Below are 23,462 nucleotides of genomic sequence, written 5' to 3'. Positions count from 1 at the left end.
ATTATGTTCGCTTATTTAAAATAAAAATACATAGTAAAAATTTACTTTGGAGGGTAGAATTCACAAAATGACTCTAATTTAGGAGGGCTTGAAATCAACATGCAAAACCTCTGCTAGAGAAAACATATTTGTGCAACTGGACCTCTGAGTCCAGATTTTGACTTCCCTGTGAGACAACTTGCCCCGGTCTCCCCTAAATTATGTTAAGTCTGAAGGGAAATTACAGATTTTCACTAGTTGTTTATAAGGATTCTGTGGTCAGTCTGCAGTTCGATTAATACTGTGATAGACTGACTGTTGACTAGAATCTATTGTAAGACACTGATACACATGACTGCTTCTACTAGCATCCAGTTCTCGATCCAGACTATCTGTTATTCCCAGAGGAACATTTATGTAGTTGGAATTTCTATTAGGATCAGCCATGATTCCTGGTTCTGTGTTTGTTGGTCTCTGAATCTCCACTGTAGCAGAAGCTTTAGCATTATCAGCTGTGGGTGAATCTGGAAGGACTGTTGGGGTCACGTTCTCATATTCCATCTGTAAATGGGAAGAAATGTCTGCTTCATCATCATCATCACCTCTGAACCATTTGACAAGAAAATGGACCTTGACTGTGTCACTTAAAGGTGATGTAATTGTTGGAATATTAAAATATGTTCTCATATCCCTGCTTAATATGCAGAGACAAGTCAGGGTTTTCATTAAACATATGTTGCAGAATATGTTTTATGACTACTGAAACATCCAAATAATTGACTACTGCAATTCCAAATGGACTAGCCAATGGCCAATGAGGGAAATGTTCAGGAAAGTATATTGCTGTCATGCTTGGTGTGCCCCCCCCCCCCCCGTTACTTCTGTTTTTGCAAAGGCTTCCTCCGGGTGCTCGAGTCCTGCACAGGTCCGGTTTAAAAAAAAAACTGCTTCTCACCCAAACCTGCAGAGACCACACCCAAGCTATTGACTGCAATTATTTCTTTATTCGATTCTGGACCTTCTGAAAATGTAAAATTAAAACGAGAAAAAGAGTATATTAAAAGAGTATATTACAGCAGAGTCCACTTTGCATCACTGAAGTTGTTTGTTGTATTTCATTCAACAGATGCATTTTCAAGATAAATCCCGACAAGGGATCAAAAGTGGAGCAGAACACTTCCAGAAAGCAGCTGGCAGTTAGTCCAAAAATTCTTTCCCTGATATCAAAAATTGCGGACTACGAATGGAGGGAGTAAAAAGAAACATTATTCAGAAAAGAAAACATTTTCCAAAAGACTCGCTCTTGCCCACTGTATTCTTGATTTTGAGCATGCGTTAAGTGTTGTCTGATAGTACAACTGATGCATCTACACAAATTCTACTCAGATTTTAAGTATATAGTAGGTTCACACTCAGTAGCGCTTCTAGCTTGTATGGCACCCTGGGCGAAACCCGCTTCAACATGCCCCCAAAGTTGTTGATGGGGTGATTTTATGGCACCTTGGGCAAAACCCGCTTCAACACGTTGTTGATGGGGGGCGGGGGTGCTTTGTGCCGCCCCCCGCCCTGGGCAACTGCCCATGTCGCCCATGCCTAAATCTAATCACACCAATCACACTATTGGAAAAAGACTGTTTAATTTAGTTTAATTTATTTCTTGATTATTTAATTTTTTTATTACTTATTTATTTTGACTCCTTAAAAGCCATTTGGCACAGAGTAGTTTCATTTGAATAACAAATTGTTACAAATTGCACACAATTTCAAGTTTTGTAAGCAAGAATGTTGCAAGAGGAGCAACTGTTTTCTGTTCTGGTCTGTTGGATAACAGAATTAAATACATGTTAAGAACAGGAAGTAAGTGTGTGCTGACTGTTTAAAAGCTGTATAGTAAAGATACATGTCATCATTCTATAATTTGTCATTCAACCACATTTTTGAATTGGAGGCCAAATATTTTCTGTAGTTTTAAATAAGTGACAGTTTCAAATGGTGCATAAGAAAGATAATGTAATGCTGCTTTTTCACACATCGATACCCATTTTAACACAAAATGATTGTAATTGTGATCATAATATTTTTTTTAGTGTTTGGACATTTAAAAATAAAAAGTTAACTCAGTTAATTTTAAAAATGGTCATACTTTTTTAACATTAAAGATCTATTAAATATACAAAAAACATTTATGCAAAGTTACATGTAAAAACTCATATTACACTTAATATGATCTACAATGATTAGTATATTATTGTAATTATACAATAAAATGTAAGTTTTTTTTGTTGTTGTTGTTTTTTTAGCTATATAATTTACAGTAAAAATAGATTATATGTACAAGATTTTTTCATTAAATTATACAATAAAACCCAAATAATAACAGCACTATTTTGCACTTTTAAGGCTGATTATTTGTATTATAGCAGTGTTTGACCATATTTATAGGTAATTTCATTGTTTTTACACAAGTAAATATCCTTCATTAAACATTAAAAAGCTAATAAATAAATAAATACAGAAGATAAGTAAAATTAAGCTACAAACTGTATTTTAATTATGGAAAATTACTGTATTTTTATGAGTCAGTTATTTTCCGTTATTTCACAGAATTTTTGCCGCCCCAGCTGCCGGAATAGTACCGTTTTTTGGTTGTTGTTTTTTTACAGTGTTCATAAATTTTATGTTTTCTATAAAACCAACATACGGTGGCCCCAAAACAATAGATGTAGTGAAGTCACATGAGTTGATGACTACTATTAATTAGGGCTGTCAAACGATATTTTTTTTTAATCGCGATTAATCGCATGTTTTCTTCTAGTTAATTGCGATTAATAACTTATGAGTGGACAAAATATGCTTAATTCAGATGTTTTATTGTTTTTCAGTTATTTACACACAACCTACCCTACCAACAGAGTTGGTACAACAGAAAATGAACACTGCTGAACACAGCAGATGAGCAGATTTTTTCCAATTTATCTGGCAAACTTTATCATTCCTGGACACATAGGCCAGCACTAAAGCTCTGGTGAGCAGTGCAAGGCAGGTGTTCAAATAGCCGCTGCAATCATGTTACGAGCACTATCTGTGTTTTTTCTTTTTGTGCGTGTACATTCTACATGTTCCCCTGCTTTGCTACATTGATAGAACACTTGGTACAGGTCTCAGCATAACATCTCCCACCATCTGCTTTCATGACGGGCATGGTTTATTAAAAGGGTCATATAAGGACGTGCGTTAACAGTGTTAAAAAACAATAGTGACGTTAAAGGAACATTGCACGTTAACTTCGACAGCTCTACTAATAATACATTCTCTTGCTTTGTTGCATTATGCATTGTTACCTTATTCAGGTTTTGTGCGCCAAATGTTGAGGTGTGTGTGTGTGTGTGTGTGTGTGTGAGTGAGTGTGAGTGTGTGTGCAAACATGTCCGTTATCCTTTGCAACAGCAATGCAAGGTCTTGTTGTCCTACAGATTACACAATATGCACTAAAGGGAAACTATAAGACTAAAATTGCTTAAAGGGATAAATACTCTCATTAAATTTACTCACCCTCAAAATATCCTAGATGTGTATGACTTTCTTCAGCAGAACACATTTGAAGAAATTTAGAAAAATATCTTAGCTCAGTAGGTCCTTGAAATGCAAGTGCATGGTGATTTCACTTCTGAAGCTCCAAAAATCACAGACAGTCAGCATAAACATCATTCATACTCCAGTGGTTAAATTAATGTCTTCTAAAGTGATACAATCACATTTGATGCAAGAAAATATAAATAATTAAGTCCTTTTTTAACTCTAAATCATCGCTTTCAGTCAGCAGCGGTATGTGCATAGGGTTGCCATCCGTCCCTTAAAATACGAGATCGTCCCGTATTTAAAGATAAAATGATGCCTCCCATATTGCATCAATACGGGATGCAATTTGTCCCATATTTAAGATGGTCAGATGGCACCACGGTGAAATCCTTCCAGATCACCAATTTAACATTGATATAAGTTGAAAAAATTTGCCTACGGTGGGTAAGGGACTTGCTAATACTGTGGAGGGTGTGGTAAGCAATGCTGTGTGCAAGGAGGAATGCTATACAGTAGCTTGGTTGGTTTTAGTTTAGATCTGTATTGATCTGTTTTTTACTCAAAATGGTGCATTTGTGTGCTTGTCCAGGATGTCTCAACCTAGAGGAGAAGGTGAGATTACGTCCGTAACGTGCAAATGCGAATATGTCACACAAGAGGCCGCGTGATCTCAGCACTCTGGTGAAGCTTACCGGAAGTGTTAACTTAAAAAACAAATTAAATACTGATATTTTTTTCACACCAAAAGCGATCGTATTGCTATAGAAGACATTAATTGAACTGCTGGAGTTGTATCGATGACTTTTATGCTGATTATTTGCGATTTTATCTGTGATTAACCATTTCACGGACTACTGCTAATGTTACAATTAAAGAATACTTGCTAGTATGAATCACTAGCTGTTTCACTTGCCTGAATCGAAAATATCACAACTTGGCACAATTTTGAGAATTTGCAACAATTAAAATTTATTTAAGTTATAAATTCAAAGGTCATTTTTGAAATCAACCTAATCTGCAATCATTTAGTAACAGTGAAATTGATCGAGTTTGAATCAATGACATGAGATTCCTATTAAGACCGAACGGATGAATAAAGTGTTGTGTCCCCTGAAAACTTCTCACTGCTGTTGATATCGAAGTCAGGCTCCTTGATAAAAAACACAGAGGAATAGTGCAGACTGTCTGATTGCGCTGTGAAGCTCAGTGTGGCGTAGTTGACAGAATCAGATTGATATACTGCTGATGTCGGAGTGGAGGAGCATCTCTTCTGCTTATTCTTTTGTTTGATAAATATGAAGAGGAGGACTGTTAAAATCAGCACAAGTGCACCAAGACCAGCACCAAAATAAACCAAATGTCCTGGGAATAGAAACAAAACAAACATAAGCATGAATCAATAATTAATATCATATTTGAATCTTAACTAGCACTATATGCATTTATACAAGCATACATACAAGAACATCACGGGGCAGTTGCAAGAAACCCCTTAAAAGTTATAAATGTAAGAGTGTTTGTCACTGCTTCTTAAGTTAAGGGGCTTCTTGCATCTGACCCCAGAATTTTAGTGACTCTTTTATTACCAGACACTGCTGATCTGCTTGAGGCTGCTGGTGATTTTGTGGCTGCAGTCGACTTCCCAATCCCTGGTGTTCCTTTATTTATATATATATATATATATATATATATATATATATATATATATATATATATATATATATATATAAAATAAAAAAAAAACATTTATTTACAGGCAGCTACTTTGGATGGAGGCAGGTAGATTGGATAGATGATAATGGATGGATGGATGGATGCAGCTACATTGGATGGATGATAATGATGGATGGATGGATAGATGAATGAATGATGGACAGATTGATGGATGCAGCTACATTGGAAGGATGATAATGATGGATGGATGGATGGATGAATGAATGATGGACAGATTGATGGATGCAGCTACATTGGATGGATAGACTGATGGATGCAGCTACATTGGATGGACGGATGGATGGATGGTAGATGGACAAACGGACAGTACATTGGATAGATGATAATGGATGGATGGATGATGGACAGACTGATGGGTGCAGCTACATTGTATGGATGGACGGATGGCCGGATGCAGCTACACTGGATGGATGGATGGATGGATGGACTGATAAATGGACAGATGGATACAGCTACTGTACATCTGACAGATGATTATGGATGGATGGAAGATGGACGAATTAATGACTGCATTGTGCTGGATATACAGTATGGATGTATTACGGATGGACAGATTGATGGATGATGAATGGATTGATGGATCCAGCTACACTGTATGGATGGATGGATGGATGATGGACACAGCTACATTTGATAGATTGATGGATGGAGCTACATTGGATGAATACCTGTTGTTTCTCTAGTTGTTCTTCTTGCAGGTTGTCTGGATGTACTTGCTGGAACAGGCATTTGTGTTGAGCCTGTGGATGATAAAAACTGTTAGAGAAATAAAATAAACAAAATAAACTTTCCATCAATGTTGTAGAGGGCCCAGCAAATGATAAAATAAATGAATCCGTATTTGACAGGCAACAGAGGTATGACTGTCATTGTTACTGCTGTTGCAGGTTCAAAATTTAAAACAAAGTATTCATATTTGGGCAATACCACGAAAATATCAACCATACCATGGAAAAATGGCTATTTCTATCTTATTTCAATTCATCATGCAGCCTTGATGGTATTAAAACATAATATAATGTGTCTCAGAGGTCAAAGTCTGCAGATTTCATAGCATTTTGGATGGTTTTCCCTCATGATGTGTGTGCTGCTTTCACAGCTGTCACGTCTGTAACGAAGAGATGTCACGTCCGTAATGCCAGTTTTTCCCCATTTATGTGAAAACGACAATGAATAAAAATAGATATAACAGGAATGCCAACCCTTCTAAATTATGTGGCTATTATTATTTATGGATTGTGCATTTCTATTAACAGAGGTTTTTCAAAGTGTGTGGTCTCCCAATAACTTGTCCATTTTTGTCACATCTGTAACGCAAGCACATTTCCCGATATAAACTGGAAACAATCTTTTCTGATGTCTGAACTCTAGCTGCAATGGTCTATGATTATACATATAAATTGTTTGATATACTGGTAATGAGTACTTTAAATATTAAGATACATTTATTATTTTCACTGCAAATGTCACATCCATAATTCTTGAATTGCCCATGTCCACAATGAAGAAGAACGTAGAAGTAAAACCAACCACAAGTCTAAAACTGAACAATATTATGAATGATTAACTTACCCTCAATCACATTTAGAGTAACATAATTGTAAGTGTCTTTAATATATCTCTGAACTGCACAGATATATGTCCCAGAGTCTGATTTCTGTAGGTCAGTGATGGTCACTGTGAACTCTGACCCCATGTCGTGAAGAGTATATCTCCCTCTGCGAGTCTCTCTTTTTCCTGTCTCAGATATTATGAGAATATTCTTGTCTGCACAATCATCTCTGCAGAAAAATTTTATATTGGAGCTGGCCAGGAAATGTGAACACGTAAAAGTGACATTTCCTCCTACTGGAGCAGATACAGGAGTCATAGACTCAGCTGGAAAAACAGAGTCAGACAGGATGTGACATAAAATGACTAAAGACATTTATAAAGTCATTCAGAAAGTAATTTGTCTTAAACATATGCTAAGAAAATACTTTGGGATGAATTTCTGTGTAAAACCTTCATAAAATTGTTCTTACAGCAAATGGTCTCATTATATTTAGTGCTACAGTTTATGCAAGAATGGATTTCCAAAACATTTACAGAGAAATTAGACAGGAAGACACATAAGGTGTCATAAGTCTTAACATACTGAAGTAACTAGTTTTCTCACGAGAGAAACAAATGTCAACCCACCTGAAAATATGCAGAAAAAAACAACTAGAAAGCTCCAAATGTTGAAAAATGTCATACTCCTCAGCACTTGGGTGCAATCCACTGTACGGTTTTGACCTCAGATGGCTCCTCGTCAGAATCTTGTGTTTGACTATTTACTTCTGCATTTTTCTCTTCATCCTCTTCCGACATTATCAGTGATGCTGCAGTGATGCAACACGACTTCTTGTCACACTAAACTCACACACACATTTCTACAGTACGTCAGAAAGCCAGTCTGTGCTGATCTCAATACCGCTAAATAAAATTTTATTCAATACTGATAAATGAGTCAGTTTCTGTGGTGATTATCCACTCCCCTTGCTAAGAACTGAGAAGTGCACATTGGCAATACCTTAAGAACTTTATTAAAGAACTCTATTCAATGATTGTTCTCCAAATATATGAAACCAACACATTAGAAATAGAAAACTAGAAAAAAATAAAAAAATTTTGATTGACTTTTGATTGAGGATTTGGAGATCATCAGCAGTTTGATCAGTGCTCTCATAGACTGACTCTTGAATAGAATCAACGTCCATTTCTGCATAGACTTGATCTAGATTTAGACTGTCTGTTAGTGCCAGATCCACATCTATGTAGTACGTATCTGTAGCAGGAGCAGCTTCTGTGTTTGTGTTTTCTGTTCCTGTTGCTGACTGCACGCTGCACGTGTGTTTGTAGCCTACTTAGCATTGCTTATTCTTATTCTCATACGTTCGTTGTTTTATCCTTTGTCATTTTACCACGTGTTTCAGGTTTTTCTGCTTTGCTACTGTTTCATCTGTGTGTATTTTACCTGTTACTGCTGGTGCCTAGCTCGAGTCTGTGTTTGTAGCCTGCTAGCTTTTTTAGCATCGCTTATCTATCAGTTTTCAGCTTTTAATCCTTTAATCTGCCATTTTTCAGCGCGTATCGGGTTATCCCATTATTCTCTTATCGCGATTCAACTGTGCGCATTTTACAGCGCACACCCGTTTTTCTCCTCTGTTACACGGATTATTGCATCGATCTTAAAGCACTGCCTATCAAGACGACTTAAGACGTCACACAGGTCACATAAACTACAACACATAGAGACTGTATCACCTGGATATCATATAGAGACTGTGTCTGCTTCCTGAAACCCAAACACAAAACTCTCACTAAATCATTTAGAGAAAAATTTGATTAAGGTCAAACTTGAACAAAACAAAAAATAAAAATAAAGATAAACATCATATAAAGATAGGGCTACTAAACATTAGATCTCTTTCTACCAAAGCACTAATTGTAAATTAAATTATTACAGATCATAGTTTGGATGTGCTCTGTTTGACTGAAACCTGGTTTAAACCGGATGAATATATTAGTTTAAATGAATCTACTCCCCCAGGTTATTGTTATAAACATGAGCCTCGTCTGAAGGGTCGAGGAGGAGGTGTTGCTGAAATTTACAGTAAAGTTTTTGGTGTTACTCAGAGGACAGGATATACGTTTAAGTCTTTTGAACTAATAATGCTAAATGTGACACTGTCAGATATAGATATAAATAAAAAAAATCTTTGTTTTCTTTTGCCCTTGCTACAGTATATAGATCACCCAGGATTATTCTGATTTCCTTGGTGAATTTGCATTTTTTTTTACCAGATCTAGTAGTTACTGTAGATAGAGCTTTAATTGTTGGTGATTTCAACATTCACATAGATAATGAAAATGACACATTGGGATTAGCATTTATGGATATTCTCAACTCTCTTGGAGTCAGACAAAATGTGACAGGACCGACTCATCACCATAATCATATGCTAGATTTAATTCTGTCATATGGAGTTGATGTTGATACTATAGCAATACTGCCGCAGAGCGATGACATCTCGGATCATTACCTCGTCTCTTGTATGCTGCGATCAGCTAATGTCACTCAATCTACACCACATTATCATTCAGGTAGAACTATTCTTTCAACCACTAAAGATAGCTTTGCTTATAATCTTTCATATCTATTTCATACACTCAGTAAAGCCTAGAAGAACTTGATGAAATAACAGAAAATATAAATACAGTCTTCTCTAGCACTCTTGATAGTGTCACCCCCATTCGATTAAAGAAAATTAAAGAAAAAAGCCCCACACCATGGTACAATGATCACACTCATGCTCTCAAGAGAGCAGCTCGGAAAATGGAGCGCAAGTGGAAGAATACAAAATTAGAGGTATTTCGTGGTTCATGGAAGGATAGTGTCTGTAGCTACAGACAGGCACTAAAAGCTGCCAGGTCAGCATATTTTAGCAAACTCATAGAAAATAACCACAACAATCCTAGGTGTTTGTTCAGTACTGTGGCTAAATTGGATAGGAATAAAGCCTCAACAGAACCAGATATTCCGTCGCAGCACAATAATAATAACTTCATGAATTTCTTTACTGATAAAATTTAAATAATCAGAAATACAATTGGAATTATGCAATCATCTGTCACAGTACCTCAGAAAACAGTGTCTCATAATTTCCCTCACGTGCAACTTCAATCCTTTGCTGTCATAGGTCACGAAGAGCTAAAAAAATTATCAAAACATCACAAGCGACAGCAAGTATGTTAGATCCAATACCAACCAAGCTATTAAAAGAGGTATTCCCTGTAAACTCAGAACCTCTTCTTAATATTATTAACTCCTCGCTATCCTTAGGACATGTCCCAAGAAACTTTAAAATTACAGTTATCAAACCGCTTATTAAGAAGCCACAACTTGATCCTGGAGAATTGGCTAATTATAGACCGATTTCAAATCTCCCGTTTATGTTGAAAATATTAGAAAAAGTAGTATCCTCCCAAATATGTTCATTTATACAGAGAAATAGTATATGAACAATTTCAGTCAGGAGTTAGGCCTCATCACAGTACAGATACTGCATTTATCAGAGTTACAAATGACTTGCTCTTATCATCTGATCGCAGCTGCATTTCACTTCTAGTGCTTTTAAATCTTAGTGCTGCCTTCGACATCATAGATCATGACATTCTCTTGAATAGGCTTGAGAATTATGTTGGCATTAGTGGACTTGTATTAGCATGGGTTAGGTCCTATTTAGCAGACCGCTACCACTTTGTCTGTGTAAATGAGAAATTGTCAAATCAAACTAAAGTATGGAGTGCCAAAGGGATCAATTTTAGGGCCTCTGCTTTTATCCTTATATATGCTTCCCCTGAGAGATATTATCAGGAAACGTGGAATAAGTTTCCACTGTTATGCCAACGATACCCAACTTTATAATTCTTCAAAACCTGATGAGATTTCACAATTCTCCAAATTAGCAGAGTGTATCAATGAAATAAAAGATTGGATGGCCAGAAATTCCCTTCTACTCAATTCCGACAAATTATTAATTCGGTATTAATTATTGGACCAAAAACCTTTAAAAATAAGCCGCTAAAATATAATTTGACTCTCAATGGATGTACTGTTACATCGTCTTCAACAGCGAAGAACTTAGGTGTTATATTTGATACCAATCTGTCCTTTAAAAATCAAATTACCAATGTTTGTAGAACAGCATTCTTCCACCTAAGAAATATTGCTAAATTACGACACATGCTCTCTGTTGCTGATGCCGAAAAACTAATTCATGTGTTCATGACCTCAAGACTAGATTATTGTAATGCATTACTGGGAGGATGTCCTGCAAGTTCAATAGATAAACTTAAACTGGTTCAAAATGCAGCAGCCAGAGTGCTGATGAAAACCAAGAAATATGATCATATTAGCCCCATTTTATCGTCGTTACATTGGCTACCTGTTAAATTTTGTATTAATTTAAAAATTCTGTTAACTACATACAAAGCTTTGAATGGTCTAGCTCTGCAGTACTTAAGTGACCTTCTACCATGCTATATTCTATCACGTTCATTATGATCACAAAATTCTGGCCTGTTAATAGTTCCTAGAATATCAAAATCCACAAAAGGAGGTAGATCCTTTTCATATTTGGCTCCTAAACTATGGATTAGTCTCCCTAACACTGTTCGGGATGCAGACACACTGACTCGGTTAAAGTCTAGACTAAAGACTCATCTATTTAGCCAGGCATACACCTAATTTATCCATCAACTCACAATTAGTCTGCTTTAGTTAGGTCTGCCGGACCAGAAACCAGAAACATTGATCGTGATCTATAAATCTGCAATAAATTGAATGGCATCTATGTTAATATTATTCTATTTGTTTCCCTGTCTTAACCTCGGGACTCCTATCCTGAGGTCACCAGAACCAGCTGGATCCAGCTCCATTCCTGCTTCATGTTGGACTCCACTGCTATGTGTTGCTGTGTGATGATGACTAATAGCAGCCGGTGCCAGCCAAACATCACTTCAGTCTATTACAATAGACTTCAGAGAACAAACTGATGCCAACTCCAACCATAAGACATGGGATACATTATATGCCATTGCCTGAACCTTGGACTTAGGATAGACCTCACCGAAATGACCTGCCGGTTGAACTGTGATGCACCTCATTGATCTCTGCCCGCATCACCTCGGTCTAATGATGGACTACACTCTTGAAATGGAATACATAGACTATCAATTAATTGCCAACAAAAGCCTTCATCAGCCAACTAACAAGGACAATGCATCTATGTGAACTTCTGCAGTTAATCCAGGATGAACTTCAAAGACATTATTCATTAATCTTACAGTTCATACAAAATCTTTGTTTAAACACTGACCCTTAACACTTACTTAGTTTAATCATTTTAAACCATGCAAATTTATGCACATAAATAAGACATATTGGCATTATATTCATGTTGTTTAGCCAGAGGGGAACTGGCCCCCACAGTGAGTCTGGTTTCTCCCAAAGTTATTTTTCTCCAGTAACCAACATCTTATGGAGTTTTGTGTTCCTTGCCACAGTCGCCTTTGGCTTGCTCACTGGGGTTATAAATATATTTTTAAACACAATTAACAATCATATTTTATCAAACTACACAATGATGACTCTGGGGGTATGTTTGCACGACAACGATGTTCTAGAAACGTAAAAGTTTTTCCTTTGCGTTTTTGAAAAGTTTTGCGTTCAGACGACAATGTTGTCAAAAATGATCCCCGTTCACACGGATCTGCGAAAACAACTAAAAAAGCTGTATTATGCATGCCAGGCCAGTAGTTGGCAATGTAACTTTGTAAAGAGACAGTACGCGCCTGCGCACATAAGCATTCTTCCACGGAGCAGTGAATACAAACAATGAAGATGGCGAAAGCATCGAGCAATTTTGTCTGGACGGACGATGAGGTTGCTTTATTATTACAAGTCTTGAGCAGCACAATCACAGTCCTGCAGTCCGCCATTGTAGTTTTGAATGTCTCGTGTGTTGTTTTGAAGTACTCACATGCATGCCTATAGACTGAACATGTAATACACGTGTGCATGACGTCATCGTTTTCACAAATTTGCGTTTTTGTATGTTTACGCGGAGACGATAACGGCATCATTTTCAAAAACGTGCACTTTGAAACCCGTTTTCAAAAGTTTGCATTTTCAGGCCCAATTCCCAATGTGCATTTAAGTCCTCGTGGTCATGTAGTGATTCGCCTCAGTCAGGGTGGCAGAGGACAAATCCCAGTTGCCTCCGTGTCTGAGATCATCAACCTGCGTGGCTTGTTGATCGCGTTGCTACGGAGACATAGCGCATGTGGAGGCTTCACGCCATCCACCGCGGCAACCATGCTCAACTCACCACACGCCCCACTGAGAATGAACCGCATTATAGTGATCACGAGGAGGTTACCCCATGTGACTCTACCCTCCCTAGCAACCAGGCCAATTTGGTTGCTTAGGAGACCTGGCTGGAGTCACTCAACACGCCCTGGGATTCGAACTAGCAAGCTAGTGAATGCCAGGGGTGGTAGCCAGCATCTTTACCACTGAGCTACCCAGGACCCCCCAAAACGCTGTTGTTGTGTAAACGAACAGCGAGAATGCATAGAGAGTTTTCCGTTTTTAGTTGAAAACGTTGTTGTGTAAACGGCCCCTTAAACATTATAGATATTACAGTTTTATTTTATTTTAATGTCTGATATTCTGTAAAGCTGCTTTGAAACGATGTGTGTTGTGAAAGGCGCTATACAAATAAAAATGACTTGACTTGTTTGGAAGTCTTTGAATTTCCTTTACAGCGGAAAATATATCACTTTGAGCTGTAGATAAGCTTGGAAAGAATATTGGGCTCATTTTCACATATCCTGTATTGAGGAAACATATCAGTTATGATAGGGTATTTTATTAATAACAGAAAAAGTTAACTAAGTTTGTTGTGCAAAGATTGCACAAAACATGAGAAGGTGCTTAAATTGTACAAAATAAGATAAATGGATATTGATAATGATGCTACCAATTTGATATTCAGAATGTCTTCACCCTAGGCCTGGGTGATGTCTTAAAACATTATATCTGGATATTTTTCAGATATATCAAAAAGGCGTTTCCATCCACAGAACTGCCGCTCACTGGATGTTTTTTGTTTTTTGGCACCATTCGGAGTATATTCTAGAGACTGCTGTGCGTGAAAATCCCAGGAGATCAGCAGTTATAGAAATGTATATAATTTACTCAGAATGATGCCAAAAACAAAAAAACATCCAGTGAGCAGCAGTTCTGCGGATGGAAATGCCTTGTTGATGAGAGAGGTCAACAGAGAATGACCAGACTGGTTCAAACTGACAAAATATACGGTAACTCAGATAACCGCCCTGTACAATTGTGCTGAGAAGAATATCATCTCTGAATGCTATTCTGAGATGTGGGTTGGCACTGTTTTGGTAGCACGAGGGGACCTACACAATATTAGGCAGGTGGTTTTAATGCTGTGGCTGATTGGTGTGTATATATATACAGGTGCATCTCAATAAATTAGAATGTCGTGGAAAAGTTCATTTATTTCAGTAATTCAACTCAAATTGTGAAACACGTGTATTAAATAAATTCAATGCACACAGACTGAAGTAGTTTAAGTCTTTGGTTCTTTTAATTGTGATGATTTTGGCTCACATTTAACAAAAACCCACCAATTCACTATCTCAAAAAATTAGAATATGGTGACATGCCAATCAGCTAATCAACTCAAAACACCTGCAAAGTTTTCCTGAGCCTTCAAAATGGTCTCTCAGTTTGGTTCACTAGGCTACACAATCATGGGGAAGACTGCTGATCTGACAGTTGTCCAGAAGACAGTCATTGACACCCTTCACAAGGAGGGTAAGCCACAAACATTCATTGCCAAAGAAGCTGGCTGTTCACAGAGTGCTGTATCCAAGCGTGTTAACAGAAAGTTGAGTGGAAGGAAAAAGTGTGGAAGAAAAAGATGCACAACCAACCGAGAGAACCGCAGCCTTACGATTGTCAAGCAAAATCGATTCAAGAATTTGGGTGAACTTCACAAGGAATGGACTGAGGCTGGGGTCAAGGCATCAAGAGCCACCACACACAGACACTACAGTTATCGTATTCCTCTTGTTAAGCCACTCCTGAACCACAGACAACGTCAGAGGCGTCTTACCTGGGCTAAGGAGAAGAAGAACTGGACTGTTGCCCAGTGTTCCAAAGTCCTCTTTTCAGATGAGAGCAAGTTTTGTATTTCATTTGGAAACCAAGGTCCTAGAGTCTGGAGGAAGGGTGGAGAAGCTCATAGCCCAAGTTGCTTGAAGTCCAGTGTTAAGTTTCCACAGTCTGTGATGATTTGAGGTACAATGTCATCTGCTGGTGTTGGTCCATTGTGTTTTTTGAAAACCAAAGTCACTGCACCCGTTTACCAAGAAATTTTGGAGCACTTCATGCTTCCTTCTGCTGACCAGCTTTTTAAAGATGCTGATTTCATTTTCCAGCAGGATTTGGCACCTGCCCACACTGCCAAAAGCACCAAAAGTTGGTTAAATGACCATGGTGTTGGTGTGCTTGACTGGCCAGTAAACTCACCAGACCTGAACCCCATAGAGAATCTATGGGGTATTGTCAAGAGGAAAATGAGAAACAAGAGACCAAAAAATGCAGATGAGCTGAAGGCCACTGTCAAAGAAACCTGGGCTTCCATACCACCTCAGCAGTGCCACAAACTGATCACCTCCATGCCACGCAGAATTGAGGCAGTAATTAAAGCAAAAAGGAGCCCCTACCAAGTATTGAGTACATATACAGTAAATGAACATACTTTCCAGAAGGCCAACAATTCACTTAAAATGTTTTTTTTATTGGTCTTATGATGTATTCTAATTTTTTGAGATAGTGAATTGGTGGGTTTTTGTTAAATGTGAGCCAAAATCATCACAATTAAAAGAACCAAAGACTTAAACTACTTCAGTCTTGTGCACTGAATTTATTTAATACACGAGTTTCACAATTTGAGTTGAATTACTGAAATAAATGAACTTTTCCACGACATTCTAATTTATTGAGATGCACCTGTATATATACACAGGTGCTGGTCATATAATTAGAATATCATCAAAAAGTTGATTTATTTCACTAATTCCATTCAAAAAGTGAAACTTGTATATTATATTCATTCATTACACACAGACTGATATATTTCAAATGTTTATTTCTTTTAATTTTGATGATTATAACTGACAACTAAGGAAAATCCCAAATTCAGTATCTCAGAAAATTAGAATATTACTTAAGACCAATACAAAGAAAGGATTTTTAGAAATCTTGGCCAACTGAAAAGTATGAACATGAAAAGTATGAGCATGTACAGCACTCAATACTTAGTTGGGGCTCCTTTTGCCTGAATTACTGCAGCAATGCGGCGTGGCATGGAGTCGATCAGTCTGTGGCACTGCTCAGGTGTTATGAGAGCCCAGGTTGCACTGATAGTGGCCTTCAGCTCTTCTGCATTGTTGGGTCTGGCATATCGCATCTTCCTCTTCACAATACCCCATAGATTTTCTATGGGGTTAAGGTCAGGCGAGTTTGCTGGCCAATTAAGAACAGGGATACCATGGTCCTTAAACCAGATACTGGTTGCTTTGGCACTGTGTGCAGGTGCCAAGTCCTGTTGGAAAATGAAATCTGCATCTCCATAAAGTTGGTCAGCAGCAGGAAGCATGAACTGCTCTAAAACTTCCTGGTATATGGCTGCGTTGACCTTGGACCTCAGAAAACACAGTGGACCAACACCAGCAGATGACATGGCACCCCAAACCATCACTGACTGGAAACTTTACACTGGACCTCAAGCAACGTGGATTGTGTGCCTCTCCTCTCTTCCTCCAGACTCTGGGACCCTGATTTCCAAAGGAAATGCAAAATTTACTTTCATCAGAGAACATAACTTTGGACCACTCAGCAGCAGTCCAGTCCATTTTGTCTTTAGCCCAGGCGAGACGCTTCAGACGCTGTCTGTTGTTCAAGAGTGGCTTGACAAGGAATGCGACAGCTGAAACCCATGTCTTGCATACGTCTGTGCGTAGTGGTTCTCCCCCACATTTTGGAATGGGTTTTGTTTCACAATCCTCTCCAGGGTGCGGTTATCCCTATTGCTTGTACACTTTTTTCTACCACATCTTTTCCTTCCCTTCGCCTCTCTATTAATGTGCTTGGACACAGAGCTCTGTGAACAGCCAGCCTCTTTTGCAATGACCTTTTGTGTCTTGCCCTCCTTGTGCAACGTGTCAATGGTCGTCTTTTGGACAACTGTCAAGTCAGCAGTCTTCCCCATGATTGTGTAGCGTACAGAACTAGACTGAGAGACCATTTAAAGGCCTTTGCAGGTGTTTTGAGTTAATTAGCTGATTAGAGTGTGGCACCAGGTGTCTTCAGTGTTGAAACTTTTCACAATATTCTAATTTTCTGAGATAATGAATTTGGGATTTTCCTTAGTTGTCAGTTATAATCATCAAAATTAAAAGAAATAAACATTTGAAATATATCAGTCTGTGTGTAATGAATGAATATAATATACAAGTTTCACTTTTTGAATGGAATTAGTGAAATAAATCAACTTTTTGATGATATTCTAATTATATGACCAGCACCTGTATATATACACACACTACCGGTCAAAAGTTTGAAACACTTTTTTCACATTTTAGAATAATAGTAAAGTCATCAAAACTATGGAATAACATAAATGGAACTATGGGAATTATGTTGTGACTAAACAAAATCCAAAATAAATCAAAACTGTGTTATATTTTAGCATCTTCAAAGTAGTCACCCTTTGCCTAGAATTTGCAGACATGTACTCTTGACATTTTCTCAACCAACTTCTTGAGGTATCGCCCTGGGATGCTTTTTAAACAGTATTGAAGGAGTTCCCATCTATGTTGGGCACTTATTGGCTGCTTTTCTTTATTATTTGGTCCAAGTCATCAATTTCAAAAACCTTTATTTATTTATTTTTAAATTAAATGTTAGTTTTATAATGAAATAAATTAATATGGTGGCACAATTATATTTTTGTCTACAAAACTAATTTCAAACATTTAAGCATACGTCTTCAGATCAAAAGATTTTTAAGATCATAAGAAATATTTCAGTCAAGTGTTTCAAAACTTTTGACCGGTCGTGTGTATATATATATATATATATATATATATATATATATATATATATATATATATATATATATAATTAATTGAGTAATTATGTGTGATTAATCAGTGTCTCATGAATATTTGTTGAAAAACCCCACAAATAAAGATAACTCAAAATATATTTAATCAAAATAATTGTAAATATAAAAAATAATTCAGATACAGTAATTCAAAGACATTATTGTGGCAGGCGAGTAAATCACTGATTAGATCATACAAAAAGTGGCTTTAGAAATCAAATGTATTGTGTGATTTATTTCTAGATCACTGAATAAGCTTTTCACTGGCCTAGAGTCAAAAGCACTGCATCTTGCAATTGAATTCATGAATCTATCTGAGGTAGACTTGGGCTATTATTTGCATCTTTTTCGTAGGTACACTTTGAATATCTAACTATGGTTTAGTCACGTTTCACTGGTTTTAACATGTTATTTATTTTAATTACGCTGTAGAAATACTTCATATATTGCACTAGCGACTATACCATTACTTTTTCCACTAAACTAAGCTTGTACACAGACAAACCAACAGTTTATCTACACATAATAGTCTACACATACTGTAAATGTCAATGAATATATTTGCATATATATATATATATATATATTCATTTAAACAAAAACTCAACACCTTTTGAGTGCCGTAGCTGTAGGAGGAAACTAGAATTTATTTATTTAGTTCTGGTCCGTACCATCAATACTGTGATAGAAGGACTCGAGAACTAAATGATCAGTTAGACACTGATACACATGGCTCTGTCTATTGACGTCCAGTTCTGTGTAAATTTGCCCTAGACTTGAACTGTCTGTTTGTGCTGGGACGACATCTATGTAATAGGAATCTCTATCAGGCACTGTCATGTCAGCTGCTTCTGTGTTTGTGTAATCCGTGCTAATGGGTCTGTGAAACTCCCCTGCAGCAGAACCTTCAGCAATGTCAGCTGTGGGTGAGTCTGGAAGGACAGGATGTTTGATTCTCTGGCGGTCATCCTGAATAAAATAAATAAATATAATAGTCAGAAAAATTATAAGCTGATAACGGCATCTTCACCAATATTAAAATAAGTAGTTGTGAATGTGAATGTGTTATAAGCTCACCTGTTTTAAGTCTGATATTGCCCTGGTGCGGTTAGGAGCAGAAACTGAAAAGAATGTATAAAAACTAGATTTTTTTGTTCTTAAATGGATCATAATGAATTACAACACTCTATGAATAGATCACATCTGTTCTTGTTTCAGTGTTGTACATTTATATTGAATCAGATTAAAACATACTGTATATTTCAATTCTGTATCCACCAAACTAGAATTACATACTGTTTCAATGATGTAAACATCAGATGGCTATTAATTGGATGATATTTGGCCAATTGAGAAGCCCACTTGGCTGATTAACAAAAGTTTTAGCTTCCCCTTGTGTCTGTTCCAAACTCTCAAATCCATGCATAACTTTTTGCTCAAACTGTTATGCTGATAATTATGAAGGCCAAGGGGTGCCAATTAAAAAAAAAGGAATAAATGACCAATCTATTCATTTTAAAATAAAAATGTGAATAAATAAACCAATGTATATATATAAAGAATTAAATCAATTTAAATGTGTCTATTTATTTGATATTTAAAAATTTAATTATATTTAACAATAAAATAACCCTAACACATTAGCCAATGGCAAAAGTCAAACAATAAATAAAATCCATTAGCAAATTATTAAAAAAAAAAGACAAATACTTTTTTAATGCGATATAAAAGGTGTATTTAAAAATTATTTATTAAAATGCAATTTTATTGTTACATTTAATTCCATTTTAAACATGAATTAAACATATGATATATTTATTCACAATTTTAATGTTAAATATAAATCAAATTTTTAAATATTAATTAAATACATTTAAATATGTCTATGTATTTGTCCACATATAAATTGGTTAATTTATTTACATGTTTATTTTCAAATTAATAGATTGACTATTTATGCTTTAATTATTATTTTTTTTTTAATTGGCACCCCTCAGTTTCATTAGATAATATTTGTAATGAAACAAATTTTTGTACTGGTTTTAAATGTATTGTTTGTGCTACAGCCTGTGGGTCATTGTGGTGTTGGTGTGGTTGTGATGATCCATAGATCTGCTCACCTGAAATATTGTGGCTGTAGTGTTTCAACACTTGAAACAGGCCAAACAAACCCACACAAAACAGTGCGCAAACACACATCAACGCCACCATCATCATGAACCTTGAATAAGTCTCTGTTGATGCAAAGTTGAGATTGACTTATCTGGGAAAAAAGCAACCAAATGCTTTTTTTGTGTTTGTGTGAAGAAGTGTGTGAAAAATCTCACCTCCGTGCTCTTCCTGGTTTCGTTGAGTGTTTGGTATTTGTGGATTTCCTGCACAGAAAACGAGAGTGAAATTTCACCTTCACATAAGGAAACCCCAGCTCATATACAGGTGCATCTCAATAAATTAGAATGTCGTGGAAAAGTTCATTTATTTCAGTAATTCAACTCAAATTGTGAAACTCGTGTATTAAATAAATTCAGTGCACACAGACTGAAGTAGTTTAAGTCTTTGGTTCTTTTAATTGTGATGATTTTGGCTCACATTTAACAAAAACCCACCAATTCACTCTCTCAAAAAATTAGAATACATCATAAGACCAATAAAAAAAAAAAAACATTTTAAGTGAATTGTTGACCTTCTGGAAAGTATGTTCATTTACTGTATATGTACTCAATACTTGGTAGGGGCTCCTTTTGCTTTAATTACTGCCTCAATTCGGCGTGGCATGGAGGTGATCAGTTTGTGGCACTGCTGAGGTGGTATGGAAGCCCAGGTTTCTTTGACAGTGGCCTTCAGCTCATCTGCATTTTTTGGTCTCTTGTTTCTCATTTTCCTCTTGACAATACCCCATAGATTCTCTATGGGGTTCAGGTCTGGTGAGTTTGCTGGCCAGTCAAGCACACCAACACCATGGTCATTTAACCAACTTTTGGTGCTTTTGGCAGTGTGGGCAGGTGCAAAATCCTCCTGGAAAATGAAAACAGCATCTTTAAAAAGCTGGTCAGCAGACGGAAGCATGAAGTGCTCCAAAATTTCTTGGTAAACAGGTGCAGTGACCAACACCAGCAGATGACATTGCACCCCAAATCATCATAGGCTGTGGAAACTTAACACTGGACTTCAAGCAACTTGGGCTATGAGCTTCTCCACCCTTCCTCCAGACTCTAGGACCTTGGTTTCCAAATGAAATACAAAACTTGCTCTCATCTGAAAAGAGGACTATGGAACACTGGGCAACAGTCCAGTTCTTCTTCTCCTTAGCCCAGGTAAGATGCCTCTGACGTTGTCTGTGGTTCAGGAGTGGCTTATCAAGAGGAATACGACAACTGTAGCCAAATTCCTTGACACGTCTGTGTGTGGTGGCTCTTGATGCCTTGACCCAAGCCTCAGTCCATTCCTTGTGAAGTTCACCCAAATTCTTGAATCGATTTTGCTTGACAATCATAAGGCTGCGGTTCTCTCGGTTGGTTGTGCATCTTTTTCTTCCACACTTTTTCCTTCCACTCAACTTTCTGTTAACATGCTTGGATACAGCACTCTGTGAACAGCCAGCTTCTTTGGCAATGAATGTTTGTGGCTTACCCTCCTTGTGAAGGGTGTCAGTGATTGTCTTCTGGACAACTGTCAGATCAGCAGTCTTCCCCATGATTGTGTAGCCTAGTGAACCAAACTGAGAGACCATTTTGAAGGCTCAGGAAACCTTTGCAGGTGTTTTGAGCTGATTAGCTGATTGGCATGTCACCATATTCTAATTTTTTGAGATAGTGAATTGGTGGGTTTTTGTTAAATGTGAGCCAAAATCATCACAATTAAAAGAACCAAAGACTTAAACTACTTCAGTCTGTGTGCATTGAATTTATTTAATACACGAGTTTCACAATTTGAGTTGAATTACTGAAATAAATGAACTTTTCCACGACATTCTAATTTATTGAGATGCACCTGTATATAGCCTATACTAACTGTGAGTCATTATGAGACATATAAAAGGAAGTCAACTCGGGTGAATCCCATTCCATCAGTATCACATCCCATCTGAAACCAATGTGTCTCTCAGGCTACTTCTACATTAATACGTTTTCGTTTGAAAACGCATCTTTTTCTCTACGTTTTGGCCTTTCGTCCACACTGAGACAGTCCACGGCAGAACACCATGATAATTGCATTTCACACCTTCCATGGAACCCCATTTTTTTGCATGCACAGTAAGGGGATTTCAGTGTTTTCAAATGTTTCATTGTGGACGAGCAACTTTTTGAAAACGTTTGAAAACAGCAGTGGACTGAGAGGGAAAACGGCAAAAAACTGTGTTTTCAAATTAATCCAGATTAATGTGGACGTTGCCTCAATGGTACCTCAAAAAGCCCTGTGACTGACGTACAGTCAGCTTTCCTGAATACAAATGATCCCAAACAGTTTGTCAACTGATTATTGTAAATGGATAGTTGAAAAATGGGCATCAAGGTTTAAGGACTTTAAGATTTTACATTATGCACTGTACAGTATAAATTCCAGTTATGACTAACCATTTTTTTTAAAAGTAGACACCAGTTAAATAATGTCAATATATTGAAAGTTCATTTCCATCCAAATTGTTCATTTTGATAAGTTTTGGTATTTCAAAGTTCAGGATCAGGACTACAGCTGATCCTGAAAATTTTGGTCCAACAAAAGCAAACCTTCATGGACTGCTATCACTGATTTTAAATCATAGCTTTTCATAAATCAGTTATGATTAATTTGAATCTAATATTCTCTATTCGATTAATAGTGCAGCCCTAATGAGGAGTCACAATTGACTTGAAATTGAAAAAAATAGTGGTTGACCTATATGGGTTTTTCAATGGCCGATGCGATACTGATATCTAGAGCAGAATGGCCGTTGGATGATATAAATTCTGATAAACATAACACAATTCAATACAGCAAATCACAACATTTCTAAAGTGAAACAAACATTTGTTGTATGCAAAATGTACTCAAATTTGCATAAACCTGAAAAGAAAACTACATTAGTAGATTTTGGAACTGACACAAGTGAAAGTTAACACGCTTTTTATTTTGCCAAGCAAACACGGTTCCAAAATGGCCAAACATCAGCCAATTAATCGGTCTGGCCAATGTATCGTCTTTCACTACTTAAAATGTAAATAGATAACTTTATGTTTATGGATAAAATCTCAAAGTGTTCTTTGCAGACTAGCCAAATTATATAAAAATAAAAAAAAACGAATTACAATTTTGATCTTACCATTGGTGATTGTTAACTGGAATTCTGAGTTAAAATCAGGTCTCAGACTGACATCTACACCAAACCAGTACTTCCCAGCA

The 23,462-nt window shown here is 36.8% G+C and overlaps 1 protein-coding gene and 1 gene segment (V, D, J or C); both read right to left on the bottom strand.

The window, feature by feature from the left end:
- Window positions 1–5,546: 5,546 nt before the first annotated feature.
- On the bottom strand, window positions 5,547–7,631 carry LOC127445415 (Ig kappa chain V region BS-5-like). The segment is given in 3 exon segments: window positions 5,547–6,032; window positions 6,865–7,170; window positions 7,474–7,631. Coding segments are annotated over 3 exon segments (450 nt in total).
- Window positions 7,632–18,253: 10,622 nt separating this feature from the next.
- Window positions 18,254–23,462, bottom strand: part of LOC127445130 (CMRF35-like molecule 8) — a 5,738-nt gene continuing 529 nt past the window's right edge. For both annotated transcript variants that reach the window (XM_051704941.1, XM_051704940.1), the window contains exons 2-6: window positions 23,383–23,462; window positions 20,411–20,458; window positions 20,204–20,317; window positions 19,161–19,204; window positions 18,254–19,052 (exon numbers count right to left, since the gene is read on the bottom strand). The exon at window positions 23,383–23,462 is cut by the window's right edge. In XM_051704941.1, coding sequence (XP_051560901.1) covers window positions 18,738–19,052; window positions 19,161–19,204; window positions 20,204–20,317; window positions 20,411–20,458; window positions 23,383–23,462 — 601 coding nt within the window. In that variant the 3' untranslated portion in view covers window positions 18,254–18,737. The remainder of the gene's footprint in view (window positions 19,053–19,160; window positions 19,205–20,203; window positions 20,318–20,410; window positions 20,459–23,382) is intronic.

This window comes from Myxocyprinus asiaticus, chromosome 8 (genome assembly GCF_019703515.2).
Source record: "Myxocyprinus asiaticus isolate MX2 ecotype Aquarium Trade chromosome 8, UBuf_Myxa_2, whole genome shotgun sequence".
In the NCBI taxonomy this organism is placed as follows: Eukaryota; Metazoa; Chordata; class Actinopteri; order Cypriniformes; family Catostomidae; genus Myxocyprinus; species Myxocyprinus asiaticus.
This window is presented reverse-complemented; position numbering and strand designations above follow the sequence as displayed.